At 44.5% G+C, this 17817-nt stretch overlaps 1 protein-coding gene across 2 annotated transcripts in view; it reads left to right on the top strand.

The window, feature by feature from the left end:
• Nucleotides 1-17817, top strand: part of GRIA3 (glutamate ionotropic receptor AMPA type subunit 3) — a 151139-nt gene that overhangs the window by 130147 nt on the left and 3175 nt on the right. Inside the window, exons 13-14 of one of the 2 annotated variants that reach the window (XM_082771195.1) lie at nt 2987-3234; nt 16659-16773. In XM_082771195.1, the coding sequence (XP_082627321.1) occupies nt 2987-3234; nt 16659-16773 (363 nt within the window). Of the gene's footprint in view, nt 1-2986; nt 3235-3794; nt 3910-16658; nt 16774-17817 lie in introns of both variants that reach the window. The other variant, XM_082771196.1, reaches the window with a different exon arrangement.

Raw genomic sequence — 17817 nt, 5'->3', positions numbered from 1 at the left:
CTTTAATGAGAGGGAGAATGTTTTACTGACACTGAACTCTACCAGTGGTGTAGATCTGTCCAACCTTACTCTGTGTGGGAGCATAAATCCTTTGTGTACCAGGCACCTCTGTGGCCAGACCCCCTTGCAGCTGTGACTTTTAGGGGCTTCTGGTTTGGTTTGTCTGTTTTTTTGTGTTTTGTTTGGTTGGGTTGTTTTTTGGGGGTTGTTTGTGTTTTTCTTTTTGAGGCAGCTAGAAAATTGGATAAGCATTTACTCCAAACACCATTTATCATTTCATCTCTTTGTGTGTTTGACCACCTTTAGCCAACCAGCCGTTTCATTGATTGGAGCAGATGCAAAATATGGTCCCTAGGGCAGGCAAAAACACCCTGGTGCTTTCCCAGATGCCAAGCCCAGCCTCAGGCTGGGAGAAGCAGCACCAGCCTCACAGAACACAGCAGCACGGAGCTTGCACAGATACCGTCCCTGCTCCCAGGCCAGGCCCTCCTTCATGGACTCTGGCCCCTCCAAAACCAACTTGCCTTATGCATTTTTTTTTAAACTTCCTAGCTTGCACATTTTTGTCTACTTAGATCAGACCAGACTGCTGTACTCATTTAGTTAATTTGCTAATAACAAGGTACTGTAAAAATCCCACTTGGCAGAAAGAGGTGTGGGCAGTGATCATATAGAAGTGTCCTGATTTTTATTAACTAGATCATTCAGAAGAGCAAAATGAAGGTAGCAAACTCTAAAACCTAGTTTATTTGTTGAAGTTTAAAATAAATCTGTGGCTTTATATTTTTGAATCATGGAATTTGGGTTTTTGAATGATGGATGATGATGTTCATTCTTTGCCCTTGAAGCAGGGACCATGCTTTGCTCAGACCATTTGCAGCTCTGAGCGTGCTTGGCACTCATCAGATAACTGTTATTATTAACAGTGCACAGATGTATTGGCAATTGCTTTAAGGAAGGCGGGCCAGCTGGAAAGAGCATGAAAGAACTTATTAAAGACGCATTCCGGTGTGAGTTAGAAGATGAAAAGGAAAAGAAATTATGGTTTATCTGTGTAATTAAAGGCATGCTATACAGAGGAAAACAAGCAGAAGCATACATAGTATCTGCACTATTTTTGAAGCCAAACTACTTTAGCTGGCTGAGAGATTTAAGAGAACCAGTAAAGCCAAAATTTTTACCTTCCTTTTGTCCTTTAGATGCCCATTTCCAAATATAAATGGGCAGGTGCGTTTGTATTATTTATGTTAAAAGAAGATTAAGGTTGTAGGGACGAGCACCTTGAAACTAGGACACAGCAGAATTAGCATTGCTTATGCAGTCCGTGTGTTGGCCAAGCAATCTGTTTCTATTACGTTTCTGCGTGAGCAGATTGCATGAGTAGAGCAGGCAGCTCCGGCCGTGGTCAGCCCCATGCTGGGGGCAGTGGCGAGCTCTGCACCTCACACAGCTGTGCACAGATGCCCATGGGGCACGAAGAAGGTGGCAGCCACCACACCAGTGACATGCACCACCTGCGGGCAGCTCCCAGAGCCCCGCAGGGACACGCCTCCTCCCCACATAGCCAATCTTCATCCAAGGGGTGTTTGTCATGCAAATCCCTCTGGCTTGCTCTTAGCACCCCACCCAGCCAGCTAGCTCCTAATGAAGCGACATTGCATTGCCATCTCTCCGATTTCCTATTGTCAATGGTGCTGATTTTAATTGGTTTGCATTTTTCAGCTCATCAGGAAGGATAATTAAAATAAAATCTTGCCCTCCATGCTCCTTGCTCTCTGTCATAGCAATGCTAGCTGGGTATTTTAATCTGAAGAATGGTGAAGGCAGGATTTACTTCCCATGAAATGTTTGCAGGCTGGCTGTTAAGCATTGCATTATTCAAAACACATTAAATTGTCCTGAATGAGGAGGAAACGTGTCTTGATCATCAAGCTGATGGACATTAACAGTCTTCTGCCACAAGTTTGTTAAATTTGAGCTAGATTTAGCTACTGCATGTTTAATTCCCATTCTGCAAGGAAGGCTGTGGACAGGAAACTGGCAAGGAATAGGAGGCATAAATTCAAGATAAACACAGGCTGGGCTGAAAGCCTTATATAAATCCTTGGGATTTCTAGACTGGAGAGCAATACGGTAAGTGTTACTGCCTTCTATCGACCAAGGAGGGAAGTTTAACTGGTAGTGCCAGATAGGGACACCTTGGAGCCTTGAGGTGGCTTTAACATCTAAGGGTGGTTTAAATCGTACTGGAGAGGAGGTGGGAGAGGGGGAAGTAATGCATTTCTCAGCATTTCCACAGTCACAAAACCTGTGTGCTGAGCTAGAGGCTGTTAGCAATGGCTCAGTCTCAAGAAACAGGACAAATTTAAAAAAATATGTACATGGCACACAAGCAGTTAATCAGCAATTACTTCAGCTCATTGCTAATACTTGTGTTTACCATCTTTTAGGAGAATGGGAAACTGAATTTTGAAAGTTTGATTATTACATAAGAAAGGCTTTTGTTACTGCTATTTATATCCCTCATGCGAGCACCACTGTAAAAGGCCATTAGAGCTGTTCTTGCTTCCTGTATCATAAACCTTACACCACTGCTGTGAAAAGCAGGTTCCTGCTTTGCTGGGAACATTTAATAAGCAAGCAGCGGTGTTTCCTAACTGTGAGTGAGCACAAAAAACATTGCTGAGGAGATGTGTGGAAAGGAGAGGCTGCTTCTGCAGCTGTTGGCCAGGGCTGAGCATCGTCCCCTTGGCTGGGTGGCAGAGCAATATGTGTGAAGGCAAACCCACCTCAGGAAGGCAACCACAGCATTTTTTTCATTGTGACAGAAATTAGTGAAAGAAATGCTTGAAATGTGTCCCCCCTCCCAAGCCCTTCCATGGTTTTGTAGTGCCCAGGGGGTTTTGCTGGTTCAGCAACCCCAGGTGACACCACGCATCCCTGGTGTCCATGTTGCTCTTCATTTCCCCCCTTTCCTGTCTCCCAGAGATCAAAAATTGCCGTGTATGAGAAAATGTGGTCGTACATGAAGTCAGCTGAGCCCTCCGTGTTCACCAAAACCACAGCAGATGGGGTGGCGAGGGTACGCAAGTCGAAGGGGAAGTTTGCCTTCCTGCTGGAGTCGACGATGAACGAGTACATCGAGCAGCGCAAGCCCTGCGACACTATGAAAGTCGGCGGGAACCTGGATTCCAAGGGCTATGGTGTAGCCACCCCCAAAGGCTCAGCATTAAGGTGGGTGGAATAATATAACAATATCCATGTTGTTATAGTATTCCACCTACCCTGATGTATTGTGTTGTCATTTTCTTTCTTGTGGATTTTGAGGTAACTTTTAAAGTTTAAAAATCTTCAATATTCCATGGAGTTAAATAAGACGGTAAATTACGGTTTCGTTTATTTAATGCATCCATTTTTTTAGTGTTCTCTTCGTGTTGTCCTTTCTGATTGTTTGTTGCTGTTTTAATTTTACAGTTCGATGGCTTTTTCAATTTAAATGGTAAAAGCCGAGTTAACCTGTCATATGTGACAAATGTTAGCTGCATGATGTGGTGTTCTTGTTACTTTTTTTCTCAAAGACGATTTCCCCATCCCGCACACTTCAGTTTTGAGCAAATGTTATCCTCCATGCCACCTTCCAATATTTAACCCTGTATTTGCTGTACAAACATTTTTATAGCTCCACGTTCTGTGAAATTTTAGCCAATTTGTCCTCTTGTGCTCCTTTTTTTATACGTTACGATTTCCTAAGCATTTGTGCATTTTTCTTACAAGTTATGTTTTATCGTTTCAAGAAATGCTGTTAACCTGGCAGTATTAAAACTGAATGAGCAAGGCCTCTTGGACAAATTGAAAAACAAATGGTGGTACGACAAAGGAGAGTGCGGCAGCGGGGGAGGTGACTCCAAGGTCAGCCTCAATGTCACCACAATCGGGTACCTTAGTGGAGAGTAATCGGCAAGGCTGTTATTGTACTCGCCAAGGAAAAAAAAACGCAGATCAAAACTATCAGAATAATTGCGGTGGGGAAAAAAAAAAAAAAAAAAAAAAAAAAAGCCATTTGCTTGCCCAGTAGCTCTTGCAAAGAAACCATGTTGTTTATCGTCGGCAGCAGTTTTGGTCGAGCTTGGAAACCTCATTGAACTAACAGAAAGAAGCTCTGTGTCAGTGGGACCTGCGCAGCCAGCACTTGTGGCTGCTCAAGGAGATGCGATTGCACCCAGCTGTTGTGTCAAATCCTGAGGATGAGGCTTTGGGGCCTCCTCTGTGACTTAGCTGTGGGTTAGAAGCATTGCTGAGAGGCTTTGTGTATTGGAAAGGGCTCCCTTCCCCTGGACTCTTCTGGAGACAGGTCCCCAGAGAGCCCAACCTCGGATTTGGTGGCAAGACTGGTGCCAGTAGGTTCTGTGGCTGAAGTCTGGTCTCCAGAGTTGGGCTGTGTGCCATAGCTCAGGGAAGGACAAGGTGGCTGCTAGATCATGTGCAGTCTGCGGTCACTCAGCACTGATCACAGTAGTGACATTAGCTAGAGCAGGCTGGATATTATCAGTCCTCTTGGGTACAGGAATTACCAATGAATTTAATTTCAACTATGGAATGCTAAAAGTTAAGCAGTGATGGTGGTCACCCATTAATGGTAAAATACTGGCAATAACAGCAATGTGTAAGGAGTTAGCACTTACAGTGGGTGAAGCTGAAACAAGAGATGTTGTTTGCAGCAATGCAGTGTATTAAAATGATGCAGTAAAGTAGAAATTCATCTTAAGGAAAGGTTTGGGTAGTTTTGCTTAGTTACCTTTTATATGACAACTGCCACAGTACACAGGAACAATGCACTTGCATTTGCTGTGGTTTTCAAGCATGGTTTAAAACCCCAGCTCCGGTGGCACCACTGACAACACCGCTATTGCCTTTTGTGGCAGAGGGTCCCCTGCTGCACCCAGCAGCCGTGCCGGAGCCATGCTCCTGAAATTGATTTAAGATCTTGCCCGTTGCAGAAGCTGAGTGCACTTTAGTACTGCCAGCCCTACCCTGTAGAGCTAACAGGCAATTTCAAGAGAAGCTGTAGCTAGGACAGGTTGGACTTTCTTGCTCACCTTGGTACAGGAATTACTAAGGAATTTAATTTCAAATACATCGTTATACAGAAAAGTACTGAGATTAGTTTTCACAGTGACACTCTCTTACAGCTATTAAATCCAGTTCCTTAAGGAACAGTAACTTCTGATCCCCCTTATAAAAATGCTTCAGCTTTGGTCCAAGATCAATAAGAATAGTATTTTCAGTAAACTGCAGTTTCAGACAATTACTGCAAATTACTGCTGTGTTCTATTAGTAAGAGTTGCTTGCAGTTGGTTCCTTTGAAGTTAACTCAGCTCCTCATCTCTGATATTAGCAAAAGGAAGGAGAAAATCTCCCATTCAGGCTTGTTCAGTGCCTGCTGTTGCAGTGCTCAGCAGCAGCCTGCAGATGACTACGAGCTCTTACATGTTTTTTAGCTCTGCAGCTCATCCTTCATGCAACGTGTTTATATAATGTTATACTTGCTGGTATATTAAATGTTTAATATTCTCCTGGGATCCAGCACTGCGTTGTCTAATACCACCTCCATGAAAGCAAACCCTTTGTACCAAGCAGCATCAATGAACTTCATTGCTGCAAGTTCATTGAATTAAAAGCAGTCAACTAATGCTTACAGCCCTGAGGAAACTGAGAAGGATTTTGAAAACGGTCAAAATTAGGAAAGGGTCATCCTTCTGCTTCTGCTTGTGCTGAAAGTCCTTTCAAAAAGAGTAATACCGCCTATCAGCAAGCTCTCGCCCTGCTCAGTAGATTCTGGGAGAGGTACACCAGGACAGACTGTCCAGCAAGGACAGAAGAGTGAACATGATGGGCAGGCAGGGAAGGGGTTAGTTGTTATTTCTAGCGATGGCATAAATCAAAGGGCTTTTTTATGACAAAATGGCTTTTCCTTTGAGGCAGCGTTCTGCAGGCACTCAATCCTGCAGGCTCAAGCTCTGCAGCACTTGGACAGACAGGCAGACAGACATATGGATGCCTTCCCGGCACACTGATGTCCTCAGCCATCGCAGTGTCATGGCCATGCCATCCTCAAGCCCTTCCATCCACCCTGCTCCTCTCCCTTCCATCCTCCCTCCAGATCCTGCACTGATCTCATCCCATCCACACAGCTAATTGCTCATACCAGCGTGGCTTTATGAGTAGAGAATTCCATGCGAATTGCTTCAGGGCTGTTCTTTTTTCCCTTTTCCCTGGGAGAAGGCTATACCTGGAGGAACTGAGTGAAGGAGGTGGCACCTGGGGGACCAACTTGCTGCTCGGTGGGTGCACGTCATGGGGAGGTGATGCAGAGGGTCCATTGCTTGCTCAGGGCAGCTCTCTCTACCGACTGAGCTGACAGAGCCCCTCTCTCAGCTTAGCCAGTAGAGGCCCAGGCTTGGGGAATAGCTGCCCTGAACTGGCAATCAGCCCTGCCTGCTTCCTGCAAACGAACTGCATGCAGAAATGAATGGTGGTGCCAGCATCTTAAGCAGAGCTATGAAGCCAGGGGTAAGTATGCCACCTGTTGGCCTGCGCCAGTTTCCACCAACAAAGCATGAAGGACCCCGGTCCCTCTGTGTGTCCTCCCTGAGCTTTGGTGTGCAGCTCACCTGAGTCAGGGCATCAATAATGACAAGCTATATTTGTGAGTTCTCTTCTTGCTGCCACGTGTTCATGGCCACTGGAAGATTCCCCAGTGACTTGAAATTTCAGAAGGATTTTGAGGCTTACGGTAGGAATCAGAGAAGGTATTGAATGGCCTTTCAGAAAGTTTCTAAACCTACTCCATGACAGGAACTGTGTAAGGTCAGTCCTATGAGCATCCAAAACTCCTGTGGCCACTTGTAATTGAAGACTAAAGAGACTGAGCTAGTTCTCAGATGACAGTTCAGTGCCATCACGATGTGCCAGCTCAGGCAGGCACAGCAGGTATGGGGCTGCCCCGCAACATCCAGGCTTCCCTCTGTCAGTGCTGGGTCTTGCTTAAAACCAAAGGGAGCCATGCTCCATCCATATGTGACATTAATACGTGTAGAGTGACTTCACTGACACAGGCGTCCTGGTACATGCATCAAAATTTGCCCATTTTTCTCTCTTAAATGAGCATGAATTTAGTTATTTAGTTTCATCCATTGGCTTCATGGCACAATTACACTGTATTCACGATCTCTTATAGGTGTCATCTGGGTTTGATATTGTGAGAGAATGCAGAATAGCAGTTATTATTAAAAAAAATAAAAAAATAATAAAAAAATATTCCAGGAAATACGTTACAGCTTATTACCAGTTTGGAAACTAATTATTTTGTTTGTTATACAATCCTGTCATCCCAGAGCTGAGTGATGGCTGAATAGGAATTTAACAAGAAATAGAAAAAATGAGATGTAGACAGCAGGATGAGTGACCTTAGGGAAACTAATTATTCAGTTGCATAGGAACAATTTTCTGCTAAGATTAATTGCTACATTTCTGCTGTTGATACATTTCTTGTATTCTCGTACCTTCACAGGAACACTGAATGACAGCCAACACAGGAGGAAATTGTTGGAATGTAGCATTTCTCCAACTTCACGTGGCAGGGGCCCTTGCTAATTATTTGACTTAATTTCTCTAACGTATTTTTTTTTAGGTTGATACCTCTTTTGGAAGGCATCAGTGAAATGATACATGATGCAATACCACTACATTTTTTGGCTGCTTCTTTTTAATCAGAGGATAACTTTTCCAGAGAGCTAGTTGAATTCTGTCCTCTGAGCCACACATCATAAAGCATCGCATTTCTGAGTCCTTCCGAGATGAGAGCAGGGCCATTAGCAGATGGGATTCATTTCCGCCATTTCTCAATGGTATTTTGCTTTGATACATTTGCGATACAGCAGTTAGCATTTGTGGCATAATTTTTTAAGTGGCATATTTTTAGAAGAAATCTGTTAGGCGTCAATTTAGATGATACCTAACATCTAAAGAGCACCACTGCCATGTAGTGCTTTATAGAGAACATCTGGGGAAATGGTGGGCTTAAAAAGATACAGCAGAGTTTATTTGACCAATTTGTTTGAAATTATGTTCATCGGCATGAATTTACTTGTTACTCGTTCTATAGGCCTGGGTTATGATCTGGAAAAAATAAAATGGCCGGTCAGAGCCAATGGTAGTAGCGCAGAGCTAATTCATGCTCAGACCTAGGAAAGTAATAGGAAATTATTGTATTGTGCAAATGAGTGACAAAGCAAAATAATAGTTTAAAAAGCAAAATAATGCTTTCAAAGGAAGGCATTGAAATATGTGTTCAATTGACAGCTATTATTTCATAGCAAATTAGCAAATAAAACTCTGTATGTTTTATAACAATAGTGAAGTCTTAACACTTTAAGAGCTCAGTGGAGCATCTCATTTAGAGCACTGCCAAGAAGGGCAGACAGCCTGCCTTGGTTTGCAGAAATGTCTGTCCTTTGAGGATGGTTTTGGGAGGATGCAATTAGGAGACTCAGGACAAGGACTAAGGACAAGCAGGTTTCCCAGGCTAGGAAGGAGCTAGTGGAGTCAAGGCTGGCATCTAAGGATTAGGAACTGCTTCGTTTTGCTTGTGTAACTTTGGTGTAGCTGCCATGGGGACTTGCTTTGCTCCCTTTACATGGAAGTGTGCTTGTGCGGTGCTGACTGCAGCAGAGCAACTGCACGTCCTGCCTTCATGGCCGTAGGAAACCTTAGTGAAAGGCTTGTGATTCATGCCTTCATTTTGATAATGCCTGTGGTACTTAAGAGTTATTTTCCATAAATTGCTTGCATGAGTCATTTATCCTGCACTGTAAGCATCAGGATCAGAGGAGCTGAGGCTTGGTTCCCTGGGACTGCAGAAAGGACAAGGGAAAACCAGCAGCTGCAGGTGGGGAGCAGGGCCCCTGCCCTGAGCATCTGTATGGGTTTCCAGGCTCGCCTGTTTCCTCTCCATTGTTAATGACTGTCATATAAAATACAAAGGGAAAAATAAATGCCTTTCTTTTTCTTCTTCAAAGTAATTCTAACCTTACAGCACTGAGCTCAGATGGACAGGCACTTGTGCGCTCACGAGCGCTGTAATCGTGCTTGGGACATGTCTGGTTTGTACCAGCGACGAGGCTGTTCGGTGAGGGCCTTGTGGGCTTCCGACTGTGCAGCACCTGCCCACAGTCGCCTGAGGAGCTGGGAGCAGGAGCTGCAGAAGAGGCCATCCCAGGAGGAAAATAGATCATAGAAGACGGGGGGAAAAGTGGATATGTCTAGCAAGAGAAAGAGAAGGTGAGGGGATAGCCTGCACTCAAGGTAAGTTGAGTCTCTTGCTTTTATCACCCAGGCTAGGAAGGATCCGTAAACCCAGGAAGGGCCCACAATGCTGTTGGAGGCACTGTGGGCCAGAGCGTGACGTTAAGCATCCGCCATCCTGCTGCTGAGCCCTCCTGAGCTGCTGCTCAACCCGCCCTCGCCGCAGCCCTATCTCAAGTCTCAGGCACTGCTACAAATGAACTACAATGACTTGTTACAGCTTGCATTTCCTAATCCAATATGCATGTATTATTGCATTAGCACTTGGCACTTCTATTAAATTATGATCCTGTTAGTACAGACTTTAATTTGCTTGAACTACATTTATGAAATGTATAAATATACTTTCCTAGAGACAGTGGCTGCCGTACACAGACTGCAAACTATCCGCAAAGCATGGAGGAACCTGCGGTCGCAGGTGGTGACACGTCTGGCTCTGCACAGGTCTGTTCAGCGTATGTGTAGGTGGTGTGATGGCACCATGCGTCTGTGCTCGTCTTCCATGTCGCAGCAAATACAGCACCAGCTAAAACCTGTTTTTAAAATGCACACCTAGTTCCTGCAAGGAAATCCCTACAGGATTCCACAAGGATGCAGTGGGTGCTCTGACCATCCTCTAAAAAAGCAAGAAACAAACTGTCCCAGGCTCATGGGTGCCTGTTCAGTAGGAGGAGTCCTCGCAGGCTGCTGCACCATGTAAATACGATAGAACATGGCACTGCCTGTGTTCACCTCCTGGCTCTGCTGCTGGCAGTAGGACATCATAAAAAATGTTAAAAACTCATTTACATCCTAATGCAAGAGTCTTGTCATCCCATGACACCATTCAATACACAAAACAGGCAAAACATGCGGCAATCTCCCTGAACCTCCCAAGTCAGCAACAGCCATGGCTGAGCCTGTAGCCAGCGCCTGCAGCAAGGGGAACAGCATCTGGTTGTGCCGTTGAGAGAAAAAGTGAGAAAAAAACCTTCTGTTGGAGGATTTAATGCCGTGATTGATGCTTCTGAGTGCAACACCAGCCATCAGCATGTGGTGTATTTCTTTAGTGGCTTGGGGATGTATGGGGCTCAAGGTGCCTAGTTTTAGTCTCCTGATTTTGAAGGCTCTCCGTCTTTTCAAACAAGATGGCTTTCACTTCTACCCCTTCCTCTGCCCACCCGCAGAGCATTCCAATCCCTAGGATGTTACATGTTTGCACACCTGCGACTGCTGGTTAACACAGGGCAGAAAGAAGTGACAAAGGTCGGAAATGGTGGCAGAGTGCAACCAAGTGTTCATTTCTTTAAAAAAAAAAAAAAAAAAAAAGCCTGTTGCTGTTTCTGTGAATATGAAATGCTCAGTATGAAATACAGAAGACCACTCTTTGTGAGCAAAAGGTAATAAAGAGGAATAGCGAGTGACTGTATTTCAGGGCTCCGTTTACGCCTGCTTCAAGTACCATGCAACTATAGTCTTTAAACACATACAGCGAGTTTTAATGATGAGTCCATCTCCATCCTAAATCTTCCCTGTCCCTGACAAACGGGTGCAAAGCAAGACACAAAGCTGTGGCAAAGAGAATTCACTAAATTGGTGAATTATGACAGGCCATATCTTGAGAGAGATCTGATCTAGGAAAGAGCAGAACTCTTGGGCAATACATTCACCCTCCAGCTTTCTATCTAGTCAGAAATTATTTCAGAAATAAGATCTGACAAAAAGTCCATTCAATAGTTACAGATCAGGTTGGGATGTATAGAGCTTGGGGGGATAAAGTCCCGTATTTGATTTAGACAGGTCTTTAACCTCAAGCAGTGCCCTCTGGAGAATAGTGCTGGATTTGGTATCTCTTCCTGGATTGTTTCTATCTTTATATTTTAATGATGCCAAGGTGGTTGTTAGTTAGATCGGTTTGGTGCTCTGTCAAGTCAAGCAGAGAGCTGGGGCTTGATATCTGCTCTCACCAGTGCCCTTCTCTGTGATGTGCAGAAGCTGCCAGGCATGGTGTATGGGGCAGGGGCACTGGCTGCTCCCCTTGGGACGGTCCTGGGGTCATTAGGTTCCCAAACAAGATCTTGGGGCAGCTGTCTGGGTCTTGCCCTGTCCCCGTCAGATATTTGTTGCTTGGGTCATGTGAGAGGCAGAACTTATCACATGTCTGCAACTAGCTTTACCCCGTGTCCCCTGATGTGAGTGAAGATTTGCCAGTGACACCAACAAGAACAATTAATTCAGTGTTTTCAGTGGTTCTGCCCCAAAGGGTTTTAAGAAGCTTTCTGACTTAAGCACTTTGCTTGTTTGCTTGCACCTTATTCTGCTTCCCTTTCCTCTGTCATTATGAGATGGATTTTAGAAACCCAAATGTTCAATGTCTAAACTCTTTGATGTTACAGCTCAGTTGGCTGGGTTGCGTTGACATCAGCAACTCTGGTGATGCCTCAGCCAGCAAGGACAGCTGTGGTCATAAGAAACAAGAGAAAAAAATCATGCTGCAGGAAGTAGTGCTCTAACTATATCAAATTCCTAAATTAAAGAGATTAGGTAAGAATAACAGGGATTAAAAATAAAACCAGTGGGGAAAAAAAAAAAAGAAAAAAAAAAGAAAAAAAAACAACTTTATAATGTACTCATGGAGACCTGATGCAATGTTGGGCTTTTGCCTACTTCATGTCGCTGAGATTTGCACAGGAGGTGAAGGCCCTTTACAAGTCTGCGGCTCACGGTCTGCCTTCATGCTGCTCAGCAAGGCTTGCACATTAGTGCCAAGCGAGGATGTCGTTCTTCGTTAATCTCTCAGTCTTCAGAGGGACAGATTTGCCAGAAGCCTCCTGTGGCTTCTTGTTGCTCTGAGCCCACAGAACAGCCATAAATCTGGCCTAGCCAGATATTAAACCAGATTTATAACCAGCGTGGTGTGACACAGCCGGAGCCCAGAGGTGCCCTTGGCTCTGTGATGTTGCCTACCCTAACGCACCCCAAACAGCCAATGCCAGGGTACACAAACAGTTTTTCTACAAATGCCACATCCCTGATGTGCATGTGTGCTTCCAGAGGACTTCTCCACCCAGAGGTATTTGGCATCTAATATACTGCTGGAAGGAAAAAATAAAAAATAAAAAGGCTTTCTATTGACTCTTCAGGACTTCACGTTGTAGGAGATGTGGTTCTGAGAACATCAGGAAGTCGTGTCTTTGGCCCTTGAGCTAGGGGACAGGCTTCTTCTGGTGGCCACGTGTACTGTACATTTGGAGCCAGCGTCCATCTGCCTTGTGAGGAGGATCCCATCGCCACTGCTCCCAAATTTCTCATCCTCAGCACTGAGCTAACGCTCTGTCCTCATGTCAGACAGCAGATGTCCTGCCCAGGTGGGCACAGGGGATGCAGCCCTGAACACAAATTTCTGAGAAACATCAGAAACTGGCTGCTGATGGGACTGAGGAATCCCTTATTGAGTGCCATTAGTTGTTGTGCCTCTTCTTTACAGCTTCCTTTTTCTGAATGATTGGGTCTGAAAATCCTAAATTAATTCTGAGCAACATTTCATCAGGTTTGGGGGGAGCAGAGTGCTGTCTGCAGTGTTCATTTGCTATCCTTGGCAATGATCATTTTGGGGTATAACATTTATATTACATCCATTAGAGCATAGAATGGGATATGAATTATCCAAAGCTGTTCCAATCACCACTTAAATCTTTATTGATTGCAAGTAATAAACATAACTACAGTGTTACAGAGAGTTTATGCTACTCAGACACCGGTTACATGCAGCTGACAAAAGCCTAGGGGTTAGTGGATGAGATTTTCCTGTCCCAAAGTGACTTTTGCTCCTGAAGCTGCTGAATGCTCAGCAGCTCTTCCTTCACACTTCAGTGTCTGAGGGCCAAACCAAGCACGAGGGCACAGTGCTGCAGACATCAGTATATCCCAGTTTCTTCCTGGAAAATGTACTTTCCTAGCAAGGCTGGCACCAGAGATGCTCTTCTCGCCAATTAACAGCACTTCTGCCAAGAACCTGCTTGGCCTCTCCTGCACAGGTTATTCAGTGACACGGGCTGCTCGCAGCACTGGCACATCAAAATATTAGTAAGTAGTGGGAATTGGTCACCAACAGCACAAATGTGACAGCTTTTGCAGGTGTACAAGGGCCTGCTGTGGCCTCCTGAAGCCTGTAGAAGCTGGAGCAATGGTTTTGCATATGAACTCTGGTTTTGTGTATCTGCTTTATAGAGGTGCAGGTGGAATCATGAAAATGAGCCCAAAAGGTCATTAATCAGATTTAAAACCTGTTATGATTTATAATTCGTGAGGCACATGAGTTATACCTGCTAACATCTGGGACTGATAAAGAACTGTTTCTTTGGTGATTAATTTACTCTTCTTCTACTTCAAACTCATTCAGGCCAGAAAGAAAAATCATCATGCCACAGCCTTTCTTAGCAGAATAAAAATTACAGCAACTAACATGAAATGTTGTTGAGCTGCTGCAGCAAAAGGAGGCCAGGCGAGAAATCCCTCAGACAGGGTGACAGTGTCATGAAGAGAAGGAATGAGAGAGCCAGATGGGTTCTGCATCAAAGTGTTCCCTCTTTTCTGTATTGATGGCAAGGATGGAAAATAATCAGATAATGAAAGAGAAAAGCAATAGAAGCTCTGCATATTGCACATAGCAGCTCTTTCTTCTTAGGGATTATCTCACATGTAAGCAGGGGGAACATCCTCAGCCTGGAAGCAATGCTGTATCTTGTGGAAGATCACCTTCGTGACAAGGAAGTGCCATAGCAATTCCTACATTGAGAGGAAGAAGAGGTCAGGATTTTTAAACTGAACCAAAAGCCTGGGGGACCTGGTTCTGGTGTGGGATTTCAATGAGTGAAAGCTCAGCGCCTCTCAAAAATCGCACCGTCAGCATTGTCCCATCCACTGAGCAAGCAGCAGCAACTGGCACCTCTTGTTCGCTGTCCGTAAGGGATGGATGCCCACACTGCCAGCACCCAAGTGGAGTCTTCTAACCAAGAAGAGAGAAACCAAGCTGCTGAAACACCAGTGAACAACCTCTCTGTTCCAGGTGTCAAACAATGTTTGTAGCACACTAATAAAGTGAAGGCTGTGAGAACTGCAAGGCACCAATCTTCTTAATGGCATGCCTCCCTTAAATAAATCAGCCATAGCAAATGGCTTAATTTGCCATTGGGGGCAATATTACTCAGTATTAGGGTATTGGTACCATTTCCCTTGACTCAAGTCTTCCAGTCCTATGTAAACATCAGCCACCAAAATCTCAGTGGCGTTTTGTAAAGATGCCCAACACACCCAACCTCATGTGGTTACACCAGGATCAGACAAATCTAGATTAAAATAACAAACAACAGAACAAAAAGTCATTCGGTTATGGTGAGGAAGAAAACCACAGCAAGTCTGTGCCCCAGGGCACTGTCCTGTACCACAGGACCGCTGCTGGCCTTATCCCATTCACCGCATCTCACCTTGCTGGGAGTATGGAGCACAGCAAGAGCACAAGATCTCAACACCTTAACATTTCACTGTGATAAAAGCAACCAAACTAATCAGGAGCTGTTCTAGAAATCATGCAGGGGAAGATGAAAAAGAATCCCATCATAAATTAAAGGCAGAGGAAAAGCAGCCAAAGCCACCAGGGAAAAGGCTAAGGACCTCACTGAGCAACCCATATAGCCCCTGATCTAATTTTAAAAAGAAACTGGAAAGTGCAAAATTATCTCAGGAAAAAGATGAAGAAATGTAAGTCTTTTGAGAGAGAGACCCAGGAACAGAACAAAGGATCCCCTGAGCTGCTGGTGAGGTGGCCAGGGGGTCAGCAACTGGGATGAAGCCATCCCACAGGTCACAGGCAACTCACTGGTCCATAAAAAAGCCCTCAAACAAACAGGGCCAGGGCAAGCTCTGAAAAGTCACCTTTCTGCAGCAAGCACGGAAAAAAACCTCCCTTGCCTTCAGTACCAGGACATTGGTCCAGCAAGAAGCACCTCATGCTCTGTGACACCCAAATTTGCACTTTGTCCAGCACCCAGGGATGGGCTGTTGGATCAGTGTCCCCAGCCCCAGGGTGCTGGAGCCCAGGTTGCCTGCCCACCTGCTATACCATAGGCAAATTCCCCTCTCTTTAGTTAAGATAATTTTAGTTTACCTTTTTTTTTCTTTTTTTTCTTTTTTTGGCAGTTGCGTGTGCACAATTAACTGCAATCTTGGCTTTTAAAAAAATAATAAAGAGCCCTAATTAGTATGTTAAGCCTCCTCATTTCCCAATACTGTATAATGTTGTGAAAGCTAATCTATAATGTATTGGATGTTATGCAAATTCTCCATGCTCCGTAAGGGGTTTATAAAGGCATGCAAATTAAAAATAGTGTTTGGAATAGGAATGGGGGAAGGGAGCAATTGCACGATAAAATATGCAGAGAGCATGAAAGGTGTTTATAACCTTCTCCCTATTGTTTCTGTATTCTCAGCTGCACAATGCTTTTTAAAAGTGGAGAGATGTATTGCATAAAATCTTTCCAAACTGGATAGTTTTTAAGTGAAATTTAAAATTAGAGAGCTGTTCTCTCAGCAATCATCCACGCTGCTCTTTCTGCTGGGGCTCATAGCAGGTGCCTAAAGAGGCTGGGCTCTCCCTGGCTGCACATGATGCCTGGACCTTGTGCTCATCCCAGCCAGGTCAGGGGGCTCCTGGGAGGGCTTGGCTGGGACCCAGCCAGTCCCTGTCAGCGCAAACCTGGTGCCAATCCCAAAAGGTGGCACGGCATCGGCGAGGCTACAGACCAATGGCCCACCCTGGACATGCAAACCCAGCACTTTGACATTCACAAAGGTGTTTCATACAGGTCTGCACATCCTGATTTTCTGCTGCAGCTCCCCAGTGTGCCAGCTGTGTTTGGGATTCTTGGGGCCTGGCGGCTCAAGCCCACACACTGCTGTCTGCTGGGGCTTCACTCTCTGTTAGTGCCACGGGGGAGTCGTGCTGGACCAGAGCCGCTACCGGACACAAAGCTACTGCCAATGCCTGGTGCTCTGCAAAAGTGGGGATTTGGCCTTGTTTTGTTTCTCCTACCTTCATTTAACAGTGAGTGCCGATTACTCAAAGCGATATGGGCAGGACCTGGTAATATAGTGTTGCTCTAGCATTAACTTAAGGGGATGATCCAGTTGCCTGCAGTGTAAATACTTTGTGGCCAGGAACCCTGCTTTATCGCTTTGTATAGTTTTAAAGTAGTTTAAAGCTTGAATAACATAAAATAACATAATATAATGTTATTTATGTTATTTCCCACGTGAAGAACTCCTGTAAACCTTGCAGTATTGAAACTCAGTGAACAAGGCATCTTAGACAAGCTGAAAAACAAATGGTGGTACGATAAGGGTGAATGTGGAGCCAAGGACTCCGGAAGTAAGGTCAGTCGCTGAAGGTCTTTTCGTACTGATTAGAAATCACATTTTGACACACTGTTTGTGTATACAAAGAATGACTTTCAAAAGTTGCTATTTACATTTTGAAGGCTGAAAGAAAAGAATAGAATATATATATATATTGTTTCTGAATATGACAGCATTTTTCTTTCATGCAGTAACAAACTTAAGTTGTAAGTATGTTTTTCTATTTAGTATTTTGCTGGACACACATGGAAGGAGAATCCCCCAAAGCCCTCAAAGCTGCTATCTTCATTTGAATTTCCAAGTTCCACCACAGCCAGTGTGTATTATTCAGACCAGCATCTTTTTTTTTTTTTTTAATTATTATTTTTTGTTTGATTGAGTGCCCCCACATTTTGTTGCAAAATTGTAAATTAGATCCTATACAAGCCAGTTAGGAAAACAGTCACATGCTTGTTAGGGGTGGAAAGTAACAGGGCAGACCTTTTACTCCAGCATGGGCGGCAGTGGTTGCATCAACCACACTGGATTTGCAGCAAACATTTATTTATGCTGCTAAGTTAAAAGAAAACAGAGTTTTGTTTTGTTTTGTTTTTTTCTATACTGAAAGAGGCATTGAGCATAAAAACACTGATGTGCTGTGCTTGTTGTTGGAGTAAAGGATGTTTTCAAAGGCACCTATAGGATTTCTCCTGCTGAAATCAGTTGCAACCGAGTGCCTAGCTCCCTGGTGCCTTTGAAAGCACTCGCTGTAACAATTCCCACAGAAAATGCTTCTGATTTGGAGCCTCCTCCTTGTATCAGGCACCATTTCAAGTTCCAGCCCAGCCAGCAATGAAACACATTGCTGTCAGCTGGGCTGGAAGCTGCCTGGGGCACAGCCTCGCACCTGTTGCATGAGATAAAGCTAGGATCCCAGGAAGTCTGAGCATAGCTGCTGCAGCAGCAAACCAGATAATTGTAAGGGGGTACACATGAGCAGTATTTTCAGAGCTCATAGCAGGCTGCTTGCTAAAACTGCATGCATCTAAACTGCCTGTGAAATGCACAGACACTTAACAAGGT

The sequence above is a fragment of the Aythya marila genome (genome assembly GCF_965140915.1).
Source record: "Aythya marila genome assembly, chromosome: 13".
NCBI lineage: Eukaryota > Metazoa > Chordata > Aves > Anseriformes > Anatidae > Aythya > Aythya marila.
This window is presented reverse-complemented; position numbering and strand designations above follow the sequence as displayed.